Below are 25,866 nucleotides of genomic sequence, written 5' to 3' on the forward strand. Positions count from 1 at the left end.
TTTTTCCTATACCCAAGGTATTCTTCTTGGACTAGGAAGTATTCTTCTCTTACCCTCGCCAAAGAGTGATTTGCCAGCTGTGTTATCCTTTGATGAGAATTATTGGTTAATATGACATTCTTTACATCTTGCCAAAATAATCAGATTTCTCATTTCTCTTGCCAATGCTGAAAATAGATGTATCAGGCATTCATAAAGTAGGTTTGTATCTTTGTTTTAGTTCTAATATAGATATTGAGTGAACCCATAAAACAAATTACATGTGAGGTTGCAATCATTATTGAAAGATCAAACCCATCCAGTGGTAACAAATGCTAGACATAAGCACAATATTACATTATATGTGTGCAAAAAGTGCTGTTTACCCAGCCCGTCTTTGGTCAGGCAAGTAATGCTGTTTTTCCCCCTTTTTTGTTTGTGGCTGGGCTTTCTTGGCTTTTTTTCCCCTTTAGCACAGAACTCTGAAAGCCTCTTAGTAATCCAGTCCTACCAACCACAATTTACAAAGTCTATCATAACAGTCTATGACAATAAAGAAAACACTAGTACAAATATGGTGTCCAATTTATAAAGCAATTCTTGTTTCCAGCTTTGGCAGCCTCTCTGGCCTCTGCTAGCCTGAGGAGTGGAGTGGAGAGCTCAGGCCCTGAGCAGGGGCACTTGGTCCTTAGATCTCTCGGCCAGCCTCAGTGGAAAACCATGTGTTTAGGCCCTAAATATACATTCTGAGCACTCTGGGCTGTGACTCGGCATGATTTTAGTATGCCCAGTTGTTGGTTTCACACGAAGTACCTGTTTGTGAAAAACTTCCTGAAACTTACTATGAAAAGTATTTGAAAGAATGATGTGGAGCAGAGAGATTAATGTGGGATGTTTAGTGCATTCAAGATGACCCCCTCCGCCAGGGTGCGGCAAGGGAGCATGAAGATTTACATGTGTATGGATTTTTTAATATTAGCTTATAAAACATCTTTTTGACTATTCCATAATGTGCTTAGTATACAGGAATGTTTTATTCAATACTTAAATTAATAAATATGTATGTTTGGGAGCATTAAAACTTTTTCCCTGAAAGAGCTGTACAATCAGAAGTGTTTGGAGGTCACAGAACAAACCTGCAAACTCCCCTCAGGACGAGAACTATAGCCGTTTTGCTCACACTTGAATATGTCACACATAATGTAGTCTCAAGAATGAAGGAAAAGAACAAATAAATGATTGTGACTTATGGAACTCTGTGAACTAATATTTTTAAATAAACATGGGTCATCGACCAACTCATAAAGCCAGAGTGTTAGTAGCCTGCTTCTCATTTCTCTGGTGTCTTAACCAAAGTTATGATGGATAATTATTAATATTGTAGCCTGAGGTGGTAAGGTCTCGGTACAGATGCAAAAGTACAGATAATTTTTGTTGAAAGTTATCTCCATCCAGACTTTTCCCTTTAGGCATGTTTTCCTCTGGTCTCTGCAATTGCACTACAGAATACGAAAAGCCAAGGATGATAATGACTACCAATAACTATCTTTTGTTGGCATATTCTTGACTAACCATTTCCTGGAGTCAGGAAGCCTCTGAGCCTCCAAAGGCTTACTGGAAAATGGGGAGTAAAACCAGAGCCATCATTATTGAACAGTTAATTCTTACCTGGAATTCTTGTTTTATTCCCTGGGGATCAGTACATATTTGGTCTCATCTCCTACTGGATTCACAGTGTAAATTAAAACTATCTCCTTGTATTAAGAGTGGTGTACCCAAAGATATTCAATACTTTGATCCCCCAGGAATTAGTCACTGTTATTTGGCACAGTCCATGCTGCTGTAACAAAGAGAACCCTCATTCATGAACTAAATAAGATGGAGTTTTTCCCTCTCCCATGCAATAATCCAGGGGTGAGCAGTCCAAGGCTAGAAGGGAGACTCCTCCATCTTCATCTGGTACCTTCTGTACCTTCCATCTCTTGGTCCAAGTTGGCTTTTCCATTTGTTGCCATTTCCAGACAGAGGAAAAGGAGAGAAAAGGCCAAGACTGGTACCTGGGAGCTGGGATACCATTGATTCTAGTAGCATCCTCTTGGCTGGAAGTTACTCATAAGACCACGCCTGGCCATAAGGGAAGCAGCACAATTATCTCTAGCTGAGCAGACATTTGCACCAAGGCTTGAGGAAGGGGGTTGCCCATAACTCACTGGGAAGTGAAGAGGCTGCATTCTAGGGGACAGTGACCAGTCTCCACTACTCACTAAACCCTGTTTAGGCAGGAAAGTAGGCTCACTATGTGAGCAGAGTTAACTCTGTGAATACAATACATTAAGTCTATGAAAAATTGGAATGGCTAAGATTTTGTTTTCTAAAAATTAAAGTACCTTAAGATTATTTGGATTCCAGGAGACAGAGACATTTAAAAATGGATTTAACAGCATGCATTTTTTGAAAGAACTTTCAAAGATTTGTTTAGACATATACATCTCCACATCTGTGATCTCTGAATGAACCTTGATTGTCACCTACACAGTTTTTAGTAGGTTTCATGGATTCAAGAACATTAATTTAAAGCCAAAAGGTTTATCAGATTAAGTGGTTGTGTTCTCCATAGAGAGAACTGATCCTTTAGAATTTTGATGTCACTTATTACAAGAAGACTATTCCCATTTTTAAAACTAAAGTATGTAAGAAATCAACTAAAATTTGAGTGGATCTTAACTACTTATGAAATTATAATCATTAGAGTTGTTATATACCATTATTTCTCACTTGCTTTTTAGTTAAATACACACATAACAAACACAAGGGGAAAAATTAAACCCCAGTCATTATCACTTTGCTGTTGTATATGCATATGTATCGCAAGAAAGCTTCTTGTAAACCCACAGGGAAACTTGGGGTTTGGGGGCACTGGTGTTCCCAAATCAAGATGTTAGTCATGTAGTGGTTTTCCAATGCGATTTCATCTGCGCCGTAACAGTTTTGGGAACTGCAATTCAATCAACCCCAATCATATTTAGCATTTATGAAAACTGTCTTTATGGGAAAGCTGAAGTAAGACCCACAGAATTTTCCTACAAAACCAAGGCCATCTACTGCCTTTGACCCAACAATAGGCTATTGGCTGTGATGTGCTCAATCTCAGGGAGACCCAGGGCAAAAGGTAGGAGGGTTTCCAAGAGGGAAATAACAGTGAGTGGCATCATCAGAGGTGGGCTTATCTGTGTGCTAGAAGTATCCCAGGTTGGAAGAGAAGATATTTTGGAACGACATTCTTAAAGAAACAAGAGATAAGGAAAGACACACCTGGAAGAGAGCATCTAATTATGTGGCTTGGGATCTTGACCTACAATTTTAGAAGTGAATAAAACTCGGGGTCCTTGGTTAGAAGGGAAGGTCGCAAAGGATAGATTGTATTGCTCCCCACAGAGTGGCTCATCTTAGGGGAAATAGAGCCTGTGGAACTGGAGAGTGATGTTCCTTAGAACGGTGTTTCCCAAGCCTGCTTGATCTTAAGAATACCTTGGGGACCTTACTTAAAAAATAAATAAACCAGATTGGTCATAAAGATTTGGTAATTCAGTAGGAGACTTTGTGATTTCAGAAATCCTCTCTGAGAAGGACTGGTCTATCTTTAAAGGAAGGCTTCAGGGTGGGAGCGGAGATAGCACCTAGGACCAAGAAGGTGTACTAAGCATCCTAAGAAGATGTGAGAGCCAGCAGAGTACAGGGAAGACTCTGGTGAACATAAGTGGTGGATGTGAAGAGAAGGAGCCAGCCTCTGGTATGGAAATGTGGGTTTTGAAAGTTGCAGAGAGGGGTCTGCAGCTAAGATGATGAGACAAATGTTTGCTTGAACCTTTTGAGATTCAGGGTCTGAGAGAGTTCTGTTCTCACATCACTTCCTCATTACTAGGTGCTGCCCTAGCCTCCAATCTTTGCCCTTCAAGAACACGAGGTGGTGGTGGTGGTGGTGGTGGTGGTGGTGGTAAATATGATAATGATAACTATAAATCAGGGGGCTCATATTCAGAAAGTTTTGGTGAGCTCAGAACTTCTTCCTCCCAGTGCCTATGCCTGCTTTTTATCTTCTCGGACCCTTTCGTGGTGAAGGACCATATTATCATCTCCATCACCCCAGCCAGAAGCCAGAAGATCGTCTCACACTGTCCATCACTCACTCGTTACTTGGCCCCCATCCTGTGAATTCTACCTCCTCACAAAACCTTCAACTACTTCTCTCTACCTAGTCCCTACTGTTGTCACCTTAATGCAGGTGTCACCAGCATCGTTTCTTGCCTAGATCACTGCAGGTGGCCACCCCATCTATAGTCTCACTGCTTCTAGTCCATCCTCTCCACAGCTGAGTGACTTCTAAAATGCAAATCTGAACATGTCCCTTACGTTCCTGCTTAACTAATCCTTCGGTGGACCCCGTAACCAACAGGATAAAGTCTGAGCTGCTGAACATATAACACATAATCTTTTGTGCTCTGGAAACCCTCATTCCAACCCCTGCCTCTCTAGGCTCATTACCTTGTGTGTCATTCCGTCACCCACCAAGCTTGTTGTGCGCAGTGGCCCTACCACAGTAAAATGCTAGAAGTTCCTTAACCTGGCTGTGCCCTTTCCCTTCTGCTTCCCTGCTATGATCCAAAGCACAGTGAGGGCAAAGATGATATCTCTCCTGGAAACACAGCACCTTCAGCACACCATAGGATGCCTGCCCCCCCACCCCCAGCAGCCATCATTAAACTTTGTGGAATGGATGGATGGGTGAATGAGAGATGGGCGTTTCTGTGTGGCCCTTTATACGTTATTCCAGGCGTTTCCTGTGTAGTTGGTTCTCTGTCTTTCAAAATTCAGCTCAGGCATTACTTCTCAAAGGAGGCCCCCACTGATGCCTGCCTGCCCACACTTGGGTTAGAACCTGCTCCTGTGTGTGTGCCCAGAGCTTCTTTATTCACTCCTGTCATTCAGGGCATCCATTGTAGGAGCTTGGTGTGGGGCTGACTCACTCAAATGTGAGCCTCCAGGACAGGGACTGTGTGATGTTTAGTTTCTCTCTCCGGTGACAGGCACACAGTAGGTGCTCAGTGAAAGTTTGAAGAACTGGCTTAATGAGTGAGTGAGCCCTGCTCATCCCTGCTCTTGGTGTCATCAGACGATTATTGGTTTGCTCTTGCCAGAAGCTAGCCACATTATGTATGCTCAGAAAGATTCACAAAGGGCTGGAGGTCACTCCCAAGTGTGATGCTTGTCCTACCTCTTGGAGGGGGCAGTTTCTGCCTTTGGGGCATGAACACGTTAAAGGACCTTGAGGCTGGAGGACCCTGACTAGCCACCCTGCCCCTTCCTCCCTGGCCTCATTTGTCCTCAGTGGCTGGTCTGGTACCTCTGTTCCCCTTGGCGTCATACTCCTAGTAGTCCAATACCTTGGGGAGGGTCTGTGAGAGTAAGCCTCCTTTGGAGGCCACAAGGTTCTGTGAATGTCAAAGCTCTGCCAGTGCAAGGGGGCATATTAGTTCAAGTGGCAGAAGAAAGCAGAGACAGGATAAATAGCACGCCTTGCCCAAGATGCCACACTGCAGTCACTCCTCCAGGCCCTTAGATTAAACTTCTTAACCAAGAACTATAGTGCAAGGCATTTTGAGATTGAGCTCTTTATGAAGACTAATATTGCTGTCATAAGGCTACTTTATGAAAACTCTAGGGGACCCTTAACTGTGGCAGAAGGTTCCTCATTTAAACCATGAAGGTTAAACAAGAAAAACTAATTTTCTCTTCCCAGCATAGCCAGCACACTGCCAGGAAAGCATCACTCTGTTCTAGGAAAACAAGGGCATGCTCTTCTTCAGCCCTTTGGTGGGGAGAGTGCATTTTCTGTTTGCAAAGACGTATCTTTTCCAATCAGCAGACTTCTTTTGGGAGAAATGAGCCCCCGGTGACTATGCTTGGGTGGGAGGAGGAGACCAACATACATCTTGGTAAAGTTCTTCACTGAGAAATTTCCAGAAGTGCTCGTGGGATGGTGGTGGCTGACTGAGTTAGGAGGCAAACAAATTAGGAGGTTTAAGAGGTAGGGTGCTGAGGTGTGGGCTGTGGATAGAATCTGTGTTGGGAAAACTTTGCTCTGGGTGAATTCTGTAAATCAGTAGCTTATATTAAGAAATAAAGAATGTTAGGGATCAAAATGTAGAGTTGCAAATGAGTCAGAGATGGCTCTTCCTTTCAGGTTTAGTGGGCCAATGCCCTATACGCCGGCTCCCCTTCCTGCTGCTAGCTGGGCCACTGGACCCACTGGACCCAGTCCTCCTCCCCATGCACCACCCCCCCGCCATGGGGATGGTCAGGAGCTGCCCTTCCCCCTCGCTAGTGCTCCTCTCTTGTCCTGGCGCCCTAGAAGACTATGCTTCAGGGCACGTGGGCTGAGAAGCACAGACTCTGCTATGCCCTTCATAACATGTATTTAGGTGACAGCATGCTCAGTGGATCCTCCTCTTAAAGTTCTTTGCTTTGAGGTTATTTTGAACTGTTACCACAGACAGTTCATTAGGAACTACGGGGCCCCCCTCTTCATCCAGGTGCCTATAAAGTGTTCCCCCATATCCTGTGGATTAGAAGGTTAATGTGAGCTTTAGGGGAGGGAGGAAAGCAAGAGGCTGAGACATCTATATTAATGCTGCCTCTTTAGTTGTTGGACAACACCTGGGTATTCTTTCTGTGGGTGGGTATGCTTTCTGTGCCTTGTAAGGCAAGAATACCAGGCAAATAAAATCTTTACAAATAAAGACGAGCTACCGATAAGACAGTAAGACGTCTCTCTGAGAGAGCACTTGGAGACCATGTCGGTATGAACCGGAGGGCAGGATACTGACTCTAAGTAGCATGTGTGGCTGGTACCTGTGGTGTCCCACAGTGGCCTCAGTGGTGGAGTTTGGGGGCTCAGGGGAGGGGGAATAGCAAGGGAGCCTGAAGCAGTAACCAGGACATCTCGCAGGGCCTTCTAAACTCAGGTGAGGAATGTGGACTTGCTCCTGAAGCCTGTGGGTGACTCCGGGAGGATTTTCAGAGAAGGACCAAGCTCCTCCGTATACTTTTGGATGCTCCAGCAGCAATGGATCAGTTTGAGGACAGCAAGAGACTGGGAGAGGAGGTAGGAGGCAATTATAATCCTCATGAGAAATGATGAGAGCTTGAAGGAAGGCAGTTGTACTTGGCGGAGAGAGGAGGGGATGGCTCTTTGAGCAGTTTATGTGGTGGAAGTCTCCAGGACTTCTCTGCAGGAATGGGAAACTGGCTATTCATTTTCAGAAACAACCCATGTGTGGCATTCATGTGCTAACTCGGCTGATGAATACCCTATTCTTGTAACTTGGTTGGAGAAGAATTACTTGAAGGGTATCATTAAGATGTTAAAATGAATGCATTACATATGTTAACAAGTGTATGAACCCTGTATTATATCTGGCAAACGGGGTGTTAAATCCTTGTTCAACCAGCCAGATGTCCCTGCAGCTGCTGTGGGTACTGCAGAGGGAGGCAGCCACCTGAGACCCCAGCTATGAGCTGGTGCCAGTGGTTTCCAAAGCATCTGGCTGTACAAATTCCTTCTTCTATGCTCTGACTGACAGGCACTGTGTGGATCACACAATTCTCGTCCCAATGCACAGGTGCCATTTTCAGTCTCAGAAGCTCAACCTCCAGTAACTTGGCCTTTTTGGGGAATTTTTACAGCTAAGAATGTCCTCCGTGGGAGCTTCAATCAACTTCTGTCATTTCGTAAGATAATAAAACACTGCCATCAAGCAAATAAGACCATTTTAATAACATTCGCTCTTGAATTGGAATGCTATCAAAGTCTTGTTTGGGGCAGTGGTCCAGCTGAGTTTGCAAAAGCTTAACATTTGCTGTAAATGTTGAAATTACCTGGAGCAAAATTTTCATAACTCCACAAAGGAGCTGAAAATACTCATAAGTGTTTGTATTTATTCTTAAAGAGTACAATCTCTCCTAAGTGGCTTTGATTTGTCAAGATTGAGCCAGTTCTGAGAGATCTCCCACCTCCCTATGTTTGGCGAAAGACCCTAAAATATTTTAGAAGATGTTTGAAAGAGGCTGCGCCAACAGACTGAAGACCCGGTCTGCACTCTTCAAATTTACCCTACCATACTCTGGGGATTGTGCTTCTTGGAGGTTGAGTTCGGGAGAAGTCGAAAAGAAGCAATCCTAGAGACCACAGTTACACAATCACATCGATCTTTTGTGCGCTTTCTTTCCTGGTGGAGGAATTGTGAAATCAGAACATTCTTCTAGGAGTGAAATCAAAGTCGAAATTAAAAAAAAAAAAATTGTATCGGTTGTTTTCTTGTGTGTTCAGATGTACTCTGACAGCAAAGATGAAACATTAGTGCAGTCTCAAAAGGAAAATGCCACAATGAGAAGATTGAAAAACGTTGTGAAATTTCCTCAGCTGTATTGTTTTTAGACTTTGGAGTGGGGGCGATTGCGCGATCAGGTCTGCAAAGCCTGGCTGTGGCGTCCCAGGCTTGTCAGTGCTGGACAGCGTTCACTAGGTGGCAGTATGTCAGAGGGTTTCTTTTTTCCTTGCATTGGCAGCAATTTCTTTGGCTGCCTACCAGTAGTTCGCTTTTTCTGTTTGTTTTGAAGGGTTAAATGAAGCTAGCATAATCGAGGCCCAAATTACGCTTATCTAAAAATGCATAATTCTGCTGAAAAGCCTACTTGTTACAGTGTGACCACAAAATCAATTCATTCATTCAGGTGAGTTTTCTTAGTCACTTATAGGTAATGATCCTAGTTGTCATGGGTAGTTTGTAGAAACCAGGGGGCAATTCTTTTTGTCCCCTGCAAGTAACAGATGCTAAGCATACTGTATTCGGAGAAGGCAGATCGCTGGTCTTCCTGAGGAGCAGACATCGGGTTCTCTTTTGTGGCTCTTAGTGAAGACCTTAGAGAAAATTGCAGGGAGGACTGCCCAGATTTTTCACCTTGGCAACTGTTTCTGGCTCCTGCTAAAGGCTGTTTGCCGGGAGGTGTGTCAAAGCTACCTATCCTTCTTTATGATCGTGTAGACCACATATGCACAGGATGTTTATCCAGAGACTTAACTTTTTTTTTTTAACTTACAACTGGATTTAAAATAAGATAAACACACATAATATACTAAAAAAGATCTCTTTCATCTGAATAATTTGTTCATAGGAAAGGAGCTGAGATATTCTTTGTAGTGTTTTCTGATTAGATGATCAGAACTTTTTGAATTCAAAGAAACCAGAAGCAATGTCTGAATGGTAAGATTTGGGAATAAAGAACTGTACATTTTAAGACACTCTAATTAGTGTGACAGAAGTAGAGGACTAGAGTGGATGAAAATAAATGTAAGTGTGCTGCTTAGAAAATAAATGGAATTGTCAGTTGGAGTGAAGTTTCAGTACTCGTTTAGAAGAGTTTCCTATAATCTTGAAAATTAAAAATATTAGGGGGGCATTCAAGAAAGATCCGTGCTTAGCATATACATAGCCAAGTATCTGTTGTTTGAGAAAAATGACAAAATAGATTTGCTCCTGCTGTGTGGAGTGGACTCGGCAGAGTCACATTTGGAAATGTGATGCCCCTCGTGCCCAGGGTCTGCAGGCCCTGGTTCGGGCACTTCACCAGCCAAGCCCTGAACATGACTCAGCCAATTCTGAGCCTGGAAATTCGGAGACCATATTTCCTGATGTCAAACTCTTTTTTTGTCAGATTTTCCAGGCAACCTGCAGAGACTCAGCAGTCAGATCCCCAGTGAAGATAAGCCTCCTTTCAGACTTTCTACTCCAGGGAGGAAAAAAAACCCCTAAGGATTTCTTGACAGGCATAGGGGAAGAAACAAAAAAAGATACTTTTTTTTTTTAAGATTTTATTTCTTTATCTGAGAGAGAGAGAGCTTGAGAGAGATCATGAGCAGGGGAGAGGGGTGGAGGGAGAAGCAGACTCCCCACTGAGCAGGGAGCCTGATGTGGGGCTCAATCCCAGGACTCTGGGATCATGACCTGAGCGGAAGGCAGACGCTTAACTTACTGAACCACCTAGGCCCCAGGGAAAAAAGATCTTTTCCCCTCTCCCCACTTAGGTTCTCCAGTTGGGGCTTTGTAAATTAGATTGATAAAAGCAAGATTAATGAAAGAAAAGCATATGCATGTTTTGAATGTATGTTTCCTAAAGAAATGAAGACCTGAAGAAATGGTTAGCCTGAACGATTTTTATACTAGGTTTGATGGAGAGTGGAAAGGTGTGGGAAAATGTGACAGGACAAAAGGGCCTGTTCCTTCAGGTTCTTCTTAGCATCCTCACATCTTAGAGATAAGGATGCTCCTTTCTGCCAGTTAGGAGGAGAGCATCTCTCACACAAGTGTCTTATGACCACTTCAGAGGAGAAGCACAAGGGTCCTTCCTGCACCTGCCATTTCTCAAATTCCTTCAGCTTAAATTATTCAATATGCCGAGGCCTTATATTTTGGAGTAGCATGTTCTGAACCCCATGAAGGACCATTGAAACTTTTCTGCCAGCTTTCAGGCATGTATTTGATGGCCACCTCTTGTAAAGGGAGAGTCAGAGACAGAAGTTCAAGTCCCAGCTTTAATTAGGAGAGTGCATATTCTCTCAGCCTCCATTTACCAGTCCGAAAAATGAGGTTAGTGATAGTTACCCAGCCTCTGATTCTAATAAGCATCAAATATGATAGTCCAAGGGAAAATACTCTGTTAGATACACATGTAAGGGATTATTTAATTTTCAGCATGAATATGTGGAATATATGTAAGTTATGAGGAAATAATAAATCTATGGCCAAATACAGACATCACCACACAGCCATTCATGGGAGCACTCAATTAGTAATAATGTTTGTCAATGCCTGCCCTATATTAGAATCACCTGAAGAGATTCTTTAAAAAAAAAAATACCAAGTTAGTATCAGACTAATTGCATTAGTCTTAGAAGAATGTTCTGTTTATGGTTGGCATCTATGCACATCAACTAGAGTTCAAAAAATTGGGGGTGAGGTAGTGATACAAGAATAGATAACAAGAATACATTTTTTTGTAGCCTCAGGCTGTAGACACATAATGCACTGCCTTTTCACATGGAAACTTCTCTATAGGATTTCTGAGAAGAATTGCAATTTTGGGTACCTAAGAACAGGTATAACATGAAAGCAGCATTACGTGATGGTTCTCTAGATAGAGTTCTAATTCATTCTGGGTCAGGACACATTAGGGTTTCTTTGTTTTGTTTTGTATTTGGAGGTTTTTTGTTTTGTTTCGTTTTGTTTTTTAGCAGTCATTGAAAGTGCTTCTGAATGGTGCTGGTTATTGAATTTTCTTGTAAATGAAAAGTTTCTGTGACAGCTCTGACCTAGAAGCCACTGATGAAATGGGCGGGAGAAGTTTATTCCCAGGTGGGAAAGAACAAACTTTCCCTGCCCATTTAATCAGTGACTTTAGTCTGCTGCTTCTTTTGCCCGGGTCTCAACCTTCAAACAAATGTCAGATTGGCCCATCTCTGAAGTCTTTTGGGATTTCAGGGGGATTGCTGTTCTCAAATTGAGACCCTAGGACAGCAGTACTAGCTCACCTGCTAGAAATGCAAATTCTCAGGCCCTACCCAAGACCTACTAAGTCAGAAACTCTGTTTCAATGCGCCCTCTGGGAGACTGTGATGCATGCTCAAGTCTGAGAACTGCTGAGCTAGCACATAAGCTCTTCCCTTGTTTTTCTCAATAAAAGGTGTGTTTTTCTCCATAGAAAAGCACGAAGCAGACATTTGTAGACATATGCCATACTTAGCTTTGCTTCATTCCCCCTCCTCCCTCTCCCCTCTGAGGATGAGGCAAATCCGGGCTAGAGGGAAAATGAAGGGTAGCTTTAAATTCCCGAATTACTCTGTCATCAAGGATCCTGTTCCAATCTTTTAAGAGATAGTAATCAGGTAAAGAAACATTGTATATATAAGTGTATAAAGATATTCGCTATGTATAAAGACATTATATTGTAAATGTATAAATATATATACAAGGTATATCTCTATTATAAATGTATATATAATGAATAAAGATAGATTGTATATGTGTGTGTATATATATATGCATATATATAAAGCTGTAAAGATATACACATGTAAAAGATACACTGTATACAAATGTGTAAAGATACACACAATGTATAAAGACACACTGTACATCTATAAATCTCTGTTATAAATACAGGGGAGACTAAACCAGGAAATTCCAGAAATCAGAGTACCATTGGGAATCCAGAAGTCATAAGAAGAGAGTTGGGATATCGGAGGTCGGCAGGGGAGAAAAATAAATCTTGGATGGTGAGGGAAGGATAAGGCCTGGGAAGGGCCATTGCCTTGTGCCACTCGCCACAATTTGCCTAGAATTTTCTACAAACAGTGCTCCAGAGTTCCGCAGGGCAGTGCCCTGGGTCAAGGCAAGGGCAGAAGTTAGCCCTGGATGAGCGCCCAAGGTTTCTTTGTAAAAGTCAGTCACACTGTGACTTCTTTAGGTAACAGAAAACAGTTGTGCCATCTCCTCCAAACGTTTTTAAAAATAGAATAGATTCTTATCTCTCTTGAGAGTCCTGAAGATGGAGAGAAAAATCAATGTTATCTTATCTCTAGAATCCTTCCAACTGTTAACAGTTGAAGTTGTGTTTGCCATCTATCTATCCATCTATCCATCTATCATCTCTCCATTATCTATCTATCCATCATCTATCTATTTATCTGTTATCTATCTATCATCTCTATCCATCTATCCATCTATCATCTATCCGTTATCTATCCATCTATCATCTATCTATCCATTATCTATCATCTATCCATCTATCATCTATCTATCCATCTATCCATCTATCATCTATCTATCCATTATCTATCATCTATCCATTATCTATCATCTATCCATTATCTATCCATCTATTATCTATCTCTCTATCCGTTATCTATCTATCTATTTATCTATTATCTATCTATCATCTCTCTATCCATCTGTTATCTATCTATCCACTATCTATCATCTATCCATTATCTATCTATCTACCTATGTATCATCTATCAATCATCTATTTATCTATCCATTATCGATCATCTATCTATCTATCTATCTATCATCTATCATTTATCTCAAAGCCCTTCTCTCCAGACACTCAAAGAACTTAGGTTACGTGGCTAATTTTTTAAATATCATGGGATGGAGCTGGGGGTGGGTGGGAAATGGTTAGCATGGATGGTCATCCCAATAATAGAGAAATTAGGAATCTCTCCAAGAGTGTTTCTGTTATCTAGGTATTTGCATTACCAGACACTTCTAAGTGCCTAAATGCATTACCTTATTTAATCTTAATCCCCACCTTATGATAGAGGTGCTATTAATATGTTTAGTTCAGGTAGGTGGCTGATAAGGGATTTGAAATGAAGTTAAACCTGACATTTCACCCATTCTATCATAATAGTTAATGGTAGCTAAGGTCTTGATTCAGAGGGGCATGCAGTTACTTACCTAATGGATCCTTTATTTCAGGGCTCAAGTCGAGATATGCAATTACCTGTGCTCTTTACATACTTGTGTTCTTTCTTTTTCTGGTTTTTCTTTTTTTTTAAGCTTTTATTTATTTATTTGAGAGAGAGAGCAGGAGCGGGGGGTGGGAAAGAGCAGAGGGAGAGGGAGGAGCAGACTTCCCGCTGAGCAGGGTGCCCAGTGTGGGGCTCGATCTCAGGACCTTGGGATGATGACCTGAGTCGAAGGCAGATGCTTAACCGACTGAGCCACCCGGGTGCCCCATTCTGGTTTGAGTTTCTAAACCTCTATTTGTGGCAGTATTTTAACTTAATTATTGATATTCTAAAAGCTCTTAGACTTCCATATAGTACTTTAAATGCACTGTGATTTTTTTTTTAAATAAAAAATTAACCATTGGGAGCTAAGCATTATTTGCTTTCCTGTGAGCTGAACTTCAGTGTGGTAACAGGAATTCACTAATAAAATAGACATAAAAAGAGCCTCCTTAAAGATTTAAGAGGGTCATATATTTTGTGGTAATTGTTATTTTCCTAGTTAACTTCATCTTCATTTGTGTATCTGCTACAAATTCTTAATTACGTTTAATTATTCCAGGTTTTATAATTTACATTGTCTTTTATTTCCTCTTATTGTCCAAAGTATTTTGTTAGATAACATGTGTGTGGTCTACTTTTTAAGCATATCAACATAATTCTTTGGGATGAGCCTCTCTTTTTTTTTTTAAGATTTTTTATTTTAGAGAGAGTGAGCATGCAAGTGGGGGGAGGGGCAGAGGGAGAGAATCTCAAGCAGACTCCCCACTGAGCACAGAGCCTGATGCGGGGCTTCTCACCACCCTGAGACCATGACCTGAGCCAAGACCAAGAGTTGGGCACCCAGGCACCCCAGGTTGAACTTCTCTTGATATCTACCTAGAACACTAAAGAATTTCACTGCCTATGTATGTCTGGCATATTTTGAAGGAAAGAAGATTAATTTATCATATGTCCAACAATCCTAAATTCTTATGGCTTGACTGGAAGAGTGAATATATAAATAAGATTTTTGTCTTTTTATTTCAGGAATTACAACATATTGTTAGATCACAACACATCAGAGCAGAAAAAGGTAAGCATGAATCTGCATGAATATTTGAAATCAAATAGGGTCAGTACTCTTGGGGCTAACATGGTTTCTCTCATCTCCAGCTATGATGGAAGGTTCATGGTTAGAACTGGCCAGGAGGGGCAAGCCTCATACTCAGCCTTTTGCTCATCTCACTATTAATGCCACTAACATCCCATCAGGTAAGTTCCATTTGCATCCAGCCTGAAAAAGATTTCAAGAGTCCTTGATCGGTCCGTTTGAATACTCCAAACTATTATTAGCCGGTTACTAAAATTTTGAGAGCCCTTAACTTCTAGACCAGAAGAAAGATCATTTGTGGAAACAGTTATTCTCAACTCTGCCAGAATGGACATCATCACTCTTCATTTTCAGATCATCAAGATGGGTGCTTATTTTTAGTGACTGCCAGTTGAGGTTGCAGAACTGGGAAGGACAATCCCTTGTTTTGTTCATCTGTATTTCTCCAAGCCAAAGTTGGTACATCCCCCTTGCCAACCTATAAAGTGCATGGATTTATCTCTTGCAGAGTTCCAGGTAGGGCCTTAACAGAGTAATGTTTAAGAGGCAGTAGCCCTCTAGAAAAGAAGACATACTCCTCCTTCTCCAAGGGCCTATCACTTTCTCTGGATCAGAATTTAGCTCAATGCCCTGGAGAGCTGATTATCTTTTAGAAATGAGGAAACTCAGAGCTCTGTGCCTACATCTAACCAGGGCCCCAGCTATTTCACCATGTAATCCCCACTGGGACTCTACCTTGGGATAGGTGAACATCCAAAGGTTAAAAGAACATTACAATAGAGTGTCACTTGACATTATTATTATCATGCCATTTGTTCAACATACAATGTACCAGGCATTTCACTGTATTCGTTATCTCTACTCCTTACCACAACCCTGCAAGGTAAGTGACTATCATTCAGATTTGCAGACAAGGAAACTGAGGTCCACATAGTTTATCTGCTCAAGGTCATAGGGGTGGTAGGATTAGAAGTTGGGTTCCACTCTAGTTGATTCCCAGGTCCATGATTTTTACACTATAGGCCATCATATTAGTACCTTGTGGCCAGTTGGCTTTGTCAGAGGGGAAAAAAATTGGGGACTCTTATGTTCTTATTTTCCCATAAGAAGTAGATTAATGTACTTTTAATAGCAGGGGCTCATAGACTGGCTGCCTGGGTATGAAGCCCCACTGTACTACGTACTGGCCGTGTGACCTCAGGCAAGTTATTGGAATCCTTAGTGTGTCAGTTTCTTTACGGGGATGGAGATGGTATTTACCTCATGGGGTGGCCATGGAGATTCAATGAGGCAATGTCAGAGCATGCTTACATGGAAGCTGACATCTAGTAAGCACTCCGTGAGTGCAACTTGTTACTACATTTGAGTTTTATTAAATGATTATACATATTCCACTTTGTTCTAAAAATGATTTAAGGCTAGTTTTTCTTGGAGTTAAAAAAAAATAAAACCCACCACAACAACCCAAGTTTTAGTAATGATTTTGCAGCCACTCTCATAGCAGGGGTTCCCAGAGAGGTATTTCCTGACTGCAGACATGGAAACTGAGAAACCAATGCTTTGGTTGGTAGCACATTCTCCTAAACCATCTATCCTGCCTCAGATATCTGCTTCATAAACAAATTTTCTCTCTGCACATGTGTATGTGTGCCTTACATTGAAGCTACACTAATTTTCTGAGTGAAAACTATTTTGCATATTAGCAAATGCAATCAAATTAATACCGATATATCAGCTGTTTGTGCTATGAATGTGCTCTGCATTTATCTTTTCAGTTCATTTTAAATGACATATGATAAATATTACATTACACCGTGTGCCAAAGTCTGTTTGGCAATAGCAAGCTCTCTGTTCAGGCACCTAGCGTCAAATCGTTGCCAAAAAACAAGGCAAAACTCCTAGTTATTTTCCGACAGTTATTGAGTTTGTGACTGAGTGAAATGAAGTAGTGTATGCTTCTGTTTAAGAGAATAGCATTTGCGTCTCTGGCTGAGCCAACAACTCCTTGAGTCCATTTATCTCCCAGTTTTGGCCAGTACGGGATTCTTCAGAGGAAGGTGGCTTTAATTTCGCATGTTCATTTTTGGCCTCTGTTTTATATTGATTGACACATAAGAAAAAAATCAGAATCTGCCTTATATTGACTGTTCACTTCCTGAATAAAATGCATCGGGAAGTGTTTTGTGAGGCCAGACTGCATGGCTTTCTTAAGGGGGCGGCTCAGGCTAAATATTTGGAGACCTCTCTTCCCTAGCGCCTAATGGCACTGACCACAGGGGATGAGGGCCTGGGGTAAAAGGTCATCAGCGTACCTTGTTTGTCATGGAAACCTAGGATTGCCATGTGAGGTCCCTCAACTTGATAGTAGTGTATTCTTCTCTCCCTGTCTCCCGCTCTTCTCTATTCTTGAGTCTTCACATTCATTCACACTCCCTTTCTCCTCTGCCTGCTGTGTGCATTCCATTATTTGCTCCAACAGTTTCCGTCGCTGACACTACGCTCTCCCTTTTCTCAGCCCATCCACATTTGATTGAAGCCTTCCCTGTCCCCTGGCTCCTCTGTCCTCCTCATTGGGCTGAGTGTTCCTGATCGCCACTCACTTCTGCAGCATTCACTTGGCAGTTGCTTAACTGAACTTCCACCAAGTGCTGTGTGACATGCAGCAACGAAGATATTATGTTTTCCAATCTATATGCCTATTTCTTGTTTTCTCCACTATTAGTGTTAAGTGCTTCGAGAGGATACTGCTTAATAACATTCTTAATTATGGGCAGAGTGAATCTCCAAAGAAACCCCCGCACAGTTATTTCTTGAATGATTGATCAACTAAATGAATCGATGAATTGACGAATGGATGAATAAAAATAGAGATATGTTTAGTAGGGAATATGGACACTCTTTCCAATTCACTGGCTAACGGTGGAAGTGGCCTGTGGTCAAGGTTCCTGTCTTTTCTCCCCTCCCTGTTTCCTATTCGTTTCTCGCCTCTCCAGGCTGTACCTATGAGCCCTTGGTCTAATACTAACTGATCCATCCCACTGAGAGGGTAGACTTTACCTTAGTCATTCTGCTTCTCTCTATTAAGACTCATCATAGGAGATAAACTCTAAGACAAGTTATTAATTGAGAGAAGGACTGAATACGGGAGGAGGGTAAGAAGAGGGAAACATGGGATAATTTTAGGTGGGAAACATCTTGAATTTTGTTTGCTCTGTCAATGGATTAGGTGGCTGTTTACCAGCCTGGAGGAATTACTTTACTAGTGTTTGTGGGGCTGTGATGAATAATCTTGCAGTCTCATCTTGATTCACTTGGGACCGTGGGATGATATTTATATTTGGAATGATATTTACATTTGGGGTGATAGTTACGCTCTGGATGCTTTAATCTGGTGTGACCTGAGGTAGGACCTCCAGTGAAAAGGAAGGAAGGGTGCAAAGAGGTTGCAGTGCCTGAAATGGCTTCTCGGGCTCACTCTAGCGCCCACCTCTGGAGTTGAGGAAATAAACTGTCCTTGGAAGGGATCGGAACCATTGGAATCAAGCAGCCTGGAAGTTCTGTCTCTTGCTTTTCTGTATCAACTGCCTTGGGCTTATTCTCTGTCTTCAACCTTAAGTGCTCTTTCTGATTCTGTTGACTGAATCCTGTACCTATTTTAAGTTCTCAGGTTCAGTAACAATCCAACAAAGTCATTCTTGATTCTTCTGGGAAGAACTAAACTCTCTTTCCTTTGAATTCCCATGGCAATTATCTCTGCACCTTGGCTCTCAAGGTTCACGCCTTGCTTCTTAACTGAACACATACCCTACCTAACGGTCATGGACCGTATGCTCCTGAGGGAAGGAAAACTGAGTATTTGTCTTCGTACTCTCTCAGGTACCTAGCAGAGAATACTAAGCACATCTTAATGCATTTCTGCCCTTTTAGAAAATAAATTCTGAGGAAGTATTCTCCCCTTGGAACAATAACTGTTAGGTTTTTCTCCAACCTCATGGAATTGTGAGGATGTCCTTCTCATTGAAGGGGTGGATTTTAAATCATGTGCCCTTCCTATCCTCAGGTTCCCACAAAGTCAGTCTGTCCTCCTGGTACCATGACCGAGGTTGGGCCAAGATCTCCAACATGACTTTCAGCAATGGAAAACTAATAGTTAACCAAGATGGCTTTTATTTCCTGTATGCCAACATTTGCTTTCGGCATCATGAAACTTCGGGAGACCTCGCCACAGAGTATCTTCAGCTGATGGTGTATGTCACTAAAACCAGCATCAAAATCCCGAGTTCTCATACCCTGATGAAAGGAGGTAGCACCAAATACTGGTCAGGGAATTCCGAATTCCATTTTTATTCCATAAACGTTGGGGGATTTTTTAAGCTACGATCTGGTGAGGAAATAAGCATCGAGGTATCCAACCCATCACTACTAGATCCAGATCAAGATGCAACATACTTTGGGGCTTTTAAAGTTCTAGATATAGATTGAGTCCCATTGTGTGGAGCGTTATTCTGTACTTCCTAGGATGTATGGAAAAAAATTTTAAACAAGCCAAGAAAGATGTATATAGATGTGAGACTACTAAGGGGTATGACCCACAATGGTACAAGAAGACTCTTTCCATGCTTTTGACTCTGTAGCGAGCATGTGTATTTACAGCCAATGGGAGATGTTGGAGTAAAGTGTGTTACAGTCTAAAGGCTTTCTTACATAATGGCTTTTAAATTTTGTAATGAATTCCTAAAATTATACCAGATTAGAGCAATTATGATTGCCTTTATATGAAACTGCATTTGGGCTATGGGAGGGGTTAATTCTCTGGATCTAGCCTGTGGTTATGTGCCACTTTGCAGCTCACGTGGGGAGGGTGTCATCTAATTGACAGTGGATGATCATCAGAAGGGTTAAGTTCCTTTGAATCGTTACATCATGCCAGAACCTGCAAATAAATACTTTTTCTAATGAGGAGAGAAGATATATGTATTTTTATATAATATCTAAAGTTATATTTCAGATGTAATGTTTTCTGTGCAAAGTATTGTAAATTATATTTGTGCCATAGTATTTGATTCAAATATTTAAAAATGTCTTGCTGTTGACATATTTAATGTTTTAAATGTACAGACATATTTAACTGGTGCACTTTGTAAATCCCCTGGGGAAAACTTGCAGCTAAGGGAAAAAGAAATGTTGTTTGCTAATATCAACTGTATTATACTTCTTTACTCTTTTTAACTTAATAGATTTTTCAGACTTGTCAAGTCTGTGCAAAAAATTAAAATGGCTGCCTTGAATAATAAGCAGGATGTTGGCCACCAGGTGCCTTTCAAATTTAGAAGCTAATTGACTTTAGAAAGCTGACATTGCCAAAAAGTATACATAATGGGCTACTGGAATCTGTCAAGAGTATTTATATAATTATTGAACAGGTGTTTTTTTCTACAAGTGTTGCAAATTGTAAATTTTGTGGGTTTTTTTTATGGAACAGTTATCAGTGGCTTACCAGCAAAAAAAAAAAAATCCCATTTTTAATATAGTTGATATTTTCTACTGTACAGTAAAAACATTGCCTTTGAATGTTAATTTTTTTTTGGTACAAAAATAAATTTATAAGAAGACCTGCCTTGTGATATTGTGCTTCTCTTTCATGTCTGTATTACTCTGTGATCCCATTCTCTCCAATATGCTGTTGTGGCTTCCATCTTTCCGAAGGTTACCGGGAGAAATGCAGATTTAATTAAAAATTAGGAACAGATTCAATTAAATTAATGAACCTCCGAATTTGAAAAATAATTTACAAGGGATATGTATGCAAGAATGGAGTCAGATAGGAAATAGAAGCTTCTTCACTCAAAAAAGAAAAGTTTGTGTTATGCATCTGTCATAAGAAAAAAAAGTGGTGTTGTGCACTAGTTCCTAATGCCCTGAGGGACAATTGACTTGGAGGAGCCCCTGAACATTTTTATAGCTTACCATGGTGAGGAAACATTAACAATGGACTAGATGCTCCACCTCATGGAAATTTATGTCGGGGAGCTGTCTCAACCCATCCTGGTTGCTCACGTTGAGGGAGACAGCAGAAAACAAGCAACTTGGGAAGGCACAGGAAACCATAATTTAAGGCACTTGACATTCGTGGATAAATGTTTCTTGATGGTTGTGAAGAATGGAAGAAGGAAAGAAATAGCAGATGTTAAAGAAGAAATTATACACATTTTAAGCAGCAAAGCTATGACTGTAGGACTCAATCATTGTCCAAAATACACCTATGGTTTTATTTATTTATTTTTTTTAAGATTTTTTAAAATTTATTTGACAGAGAGAGAGAGAGAGACAGTGAGAGGGAATACAAGCAGGGAGAGTGGGAGAGGGAGAAGCAGGCCTCCCGCGGAGCAGGGAGCCAGATGCAGGGCTCAATCCCAGGACCCTAGGATTATGACCTGAGCCGAAGGCAGACGCTTAACCGTCTGAGCCACCCAGGCGCCCCACCTATTGTTTTAAAACTATCAGTAAATCTGAGGTAGATTGGCACAAAATATGATTGCATATCTCAATTGCTGAGCCTTGGCTTAAGGAAAAATGAATTTTGATATGCAATCAGAATTTCTCCACTCTCCACTGACACAAAATCTTGTTATATAAAGAACCTTATTAGCTGCACTGGCTCCTGGAATGTGATTCTGTCTTTCCATAGGTGAATGATATTCATTCATTTGTTCCACATTATTCACTGAGCACCAACTATGTGCTAGGTACTGTATTAGGCACTGGGGATCCTACAGTGTTCTTCCTGACTTTAAAGAGTTTCCATTCTAGTGGGGAGGAGCCTCCTAAGAGTGTGGTAGGTAAGCTCCAGGGTATGTAGAGCATGCTGTGGCATCAGAGAGGGCCATTGAACCCAACCTTGGGAATCACAGATGTTCTAGAAATTAAACTGGACTGAATACGAGGTGGGCTGAAAGGCTCCCAAAGTGGATAAAGAGTAGAATATCTATTACTATTTTTTAACTTAGAGGCAACTAACTTGCAATCTCTCAAAGATGAGCTAAAATCCAAAGTCTAGGGATGGAAAGAACCTAGGATCTTGTGAGACAACACATGGTGGCACCAGCCAGACTAGGGAACTAACATGGCGGATGGTCTGCCATGCTAAGGGCGACCTCTATAGAAAAGCTTGAAAATTCAGCCTGACTGTAATGTAAATTTGCATATGTTAACAACCTGGTAGGTGAGGGATTTTTAGAGCTTTTTTGGAATGAATCTATGACTTAATGAAATATTAATGGGAACTGGCCTGTGCCTTGAAGGAGTCAGCTATAACAAGTGGATATGCCAAGAGTATGGAGGTATGGGAAAAGCTTTTTCTTTTCTAGTGCTGCTCAAGGTTTTCCAGGTTCTGAGTAGAAGGATCTAAAATGCAGGATTCAATACCCAACTTTTCCATTCATGCACTACTTTTACTCCTGCTCTTTCTTCTCACTCACCCCTTTTCCCACTTCCACTCTTCCTGTTTTAATGTTTTTCTTTTTTCTTTTCCTTTTCCCCCCTCATCCCTGGCCCTTGCGTCAGAGGACCACTTGGTTTCTCCAGTGGCCTGTGAGGAAAAAGGAGGCTGCTGTATCCGACTGAGATGGAACCAGATCATGTCAACACTCAGCAACAACCAAGTGAATGTCCTGACAAGGTCATGTGAGGAAACCAACACATTCTGGATGCTCTGGCAAATGGAATTGTCTGCTCATTGTAAACATCCCCTTTCTATCTTCTTCCCACCACATGCCAAATCCGAAGGAAGGAAAGCATGCAAAATTTGAAGTCCTCTGTCTTCATGAGTCAGCTTCTACAAATATACCAGATTCACGCACACTTGCATCTTTCCAAAACACAACATGTGCAGCAATTCCTGTTCAGTGGAGTCGCTTTCCTCCCTCTCTTTCTGCTTTCTTTTGTCTCATTTGTTTCCATCAGGCCATCTTAGAAAAGTTCCCAGGGAAGATGACCTGTTTCCCCAGTGACTCCAGTGGAAACCTGAACACCTCGTGTCTCATCCTGTCTCTCTGTGTCTACTTGTTGACTTGGCTTGGGACAGTGGCATGGGGTTCCACTTGTACATTTTGGGGACACACCTCTGACTCAGCTTGCAGTTGTACATTTAGCCTGTGGAGTCATTCGGGGCATGTCAAGCAAGTGCTGGCTTCACTTTTGGCTTTGTTAATCGATTCTCTAGCTTCCTTGCTATGAAATTGAAATATGTTTCCCAGAAGCTGCATTTATAAATGCTAATTAGTTATTGATTCACATTATTATGATTTAGGCTTGTGTCACTTTTTACAATAAAAAATTTGCACACCGTGAGTGTTAGATTTTAGCTATAAAACAGAAATCTATCCTTTTGATTAGCAACACTTTTATGCTACCTCTACTCTTCTACTCTCGTAATTGAAAAATTCTATTTCCTAATCATTTACCCTCACCTCCCCTCTCCTTTGTTGACTGATTATTTTCTTTTCAGAAGCTTGTTGTTACCACATCTTGACCAGTACTCCAGCTATTTGTAGTGACAATCTCTTTGATATTATCAGATGTGGACCAGTTATAACATTATTTATATTGCTACTGGCTTTCAGTGTTTATAGAGAAATCTTGTAGAATCTTCTGTTTTGAAAATTTGAAGGTGTCTCTTCCTTTTGGCAAAGGAATGAGCTAGATGTTACTTACTCCATTAGTAGCATGCAGAACTAAGAACCTGGGGATCAGGGCTGGCTTCAGAGACAGTAATTTCTCCTAAAACAAAACAAAACAAACAAACAAACAAAAAAAACCCCTGATAGATATTTCAAGCTCTCTCTCTCTTTTTTTTAAGATTTTGTTTATTTATTTGACAGAGAGAGACACAGCGAGAGAGGGAACACAAGCAGGGGGAGTGGGAGAGGAAGAAGCAGGCTTCCCGCGGAGCAGGGAGCCCAATGTGGGGCTTGATCCCAGGACCCTGGGATCATGACCTGAGCTGAAGGCAGATGCTCAACGACTGAGCCACCCAGGTGCCACCTATTTTAAGCTCTCTTATGAGGGTCCTAAAATCATGGTATGTCACTGTCTTGGGCAAAACCCATTTTTTTCCTTCTGTATGGATTCTGCACAAGCTTCATTTTCTCAAAGATCTGATCTTAATAATCTTATGTTGGTGGGGGGCGCCTGGGTGGCTCAGTTGGTTAAGCAGCCAACTCTTGATCTCAGCTCAGGTGTTGATCTCAGGGTTGTGAGTTCAAGCCCCACATTGGGCTCCACTTAAAAAAAAAAAAAAATCTTATGTTGGTGGAATGAAACTCCTCGTGAAATGTACATATCTTTTAGAAGACAGATTACAAACGTGGGTGTCAGCTAGACCCAGAATTGGAGTCTGAGCTCTGCTGCCTGGTAACCTGGGGCAGGCGCCACCATTTGGATTTTGGTTCCCTGCCTTGTAAAGAAGGAGTCAACCTATGTGCATTGAGAGGTTGTAAGGATTGGCACATGGGAGGGGTTCAACAAATCGGGGCCACTATTATTATCTTCCCATCCCATTTGCTACATCCTTAGCCCCAGAGTCAAGCACATATTTTATCTTTTTTCCATAGCTGCCATGCATGGCCATATTGAGCAAGGCACTGTGCTATGCATTATAAGAGACACTAGGATAGATATTAAAATTAATTTTCTAGGGCTGCGATATGTAACAATTACACAAACTGGGTGGCTTTGCCCCCATTTCTTGCTGGAGCTACATAGAATTGGGTGAGGGATGGAAGGGGAAGTGGAGCCAAAGAGGCCACTTTTCATGATGAGCTTTTTCAGGTGTAGTACCTTCTTACATAGAATCCTAAGGCAGGGAAGTTTGAAAAAGTGGGAAGATGAGAAAATTTGATGTCGGGAGAAGAGAGATCTAGACTTGCCTCTTCAACAATTGTTTCATAGCTTAGCCTTTCTCCACTTCTTTATTCACAAATTCAAATAATCATAGTACATCACCTGTCTCGTGTTCTTGAGACCTCAAGTAAAAAAAAAGTGCAAACATGTCAGAAAGAATAAATTGTAATATGGATTAGATAGGGTCATTGTTCTTGAAGTTACTCAGAGCAATCACACAATTTGACCTGATCGACATCTAGTATCTTCCCTGAAGCTGCTTTCCTCCTCCAGCTCAAGCATACCTCTTCTGGTGCCATCCCCCATACCAACAAGCATTTCCGGGCAAGATTTTAGTGGTCATGGGCTCCATGCATGCCCTACTATCAGTGGTGACACATTAGTCTTTAAATTAATTCTACCTGGACTTGACAGGTCAAAATTTTTTTCTCCTGTTCAACTCTGGTTTCACATTCTAGAGATTGAGTTTATCTCTTCCAACCTTTCCCTTTTCTAAAGTGGAAGAGAAAGGGGAAAGGCAAAAGAAGTACACCTTAATCACGGTGGTGATGGATCATTTTCTCTTTCCTACAGGCAAGTAGCAATGAATTAGAGTCTCAGGGCCAAATCCACCTCGCTATCCCTCTCCACTGGGCACTTCTTTGCTTTCTTCTCTCCTCCTGGTGGAGCCCATCAGCCTGTGCTGAGCCTAGTCGTGAAAGTGAGGGGAGTCCATTAAGACAGTGGCCTAGATAATTCTCCTTCATTTATTGTAAGCAAGTCTTTAAAGACCACTCCCATCTGTTAGCACCTTCCCTTAACCTCAAATCCTCACAGCCCTGAGGGTCTAGCATTTGGTAAGGACTCAATAAAATAGTAAGCAACATCTAAACCAATCTTTAGAAAAACGAAAAGATTTAAAGAGGATCTTCCAGAGATATGTAGATATTGTAGAGAGAAAATTCCCCAGCGAAAAGAATGGCTCACTAAGGAGAAGCATTTCAGACAGCAAGCGTTGGTTAGGGAAGAGATATTTTGTGTGCGTGTGTGCCTGTGTGTATTTGGTGGGTGTAACTTCGGATGCTTGTAGCTGTAAATAACAGACAAGCCGAACTCAAAGTGGCTTGAACAATCAGGAGATTAGGAAATGTGTTTCCTTGCATAATAAGAAATCTAGCGGTGAATCAGGCTTTCAGTGTAGTACATCAGGGCTCCAAATCTGCTTCTTACGGTTCCCTTTGATCTGTCCTCCTTTGTGTGCTGACCTCCCGCTAGCAAAACGGTCACA

The 25,866-nt window shown here is 41.5% G+C and overlaps 1 protein-coding gene across 1 annotated transcript in view; it reads left to right on the forward strand.

Annotated features, from left to right (window-relative positions):
* TNFSF11 (TNF superfamily member 11) overlaps positions 1-20,190 on the forward strand; it is a 31,337-nt gene extending 11,147 nt beyond the window's left edge. Inside the window, exons 3-5 of the mRNA XM_025874694.2 lie at positions 14,636-14,681; positions 14,762-14,860; positions 18,760-20,190. Of these exons, the coding sequence (XP_025730479.1) occupies positions 14,636-14,681; positions 14,762-14,860; positions 18,760-19,181 (567 nt within the window). The 3' untranslated portion in view covers positions 19,182-20,190. The remainder of the gene's footprint in view (positions 1-14,635; positions 14,682-14,761; positions 14,861-18,759) is intronic.
* The last annotated feature ends 5,676 nt before the right edge of the window (positions 20,191-25,866 follow it).

Source organism: Callorhinus ursinus, unplaced genomic scaffold (genome assembly GCF_003265705.2).
Source record: "Callorhinus ursinus isolate GAN/ISIS: 27379988/994484 unplaced genomic scaffold, GSC_fseal_2.0 scaffold7, whole genome shotgun sequence".
Taxonomy (NCBI): domain Eukaryota; kingdom Metazoa; phylum Chordata; class Mammalia; order Carnivora; family Otariidae; genus Callorhinus; species Callorhinus ursinus.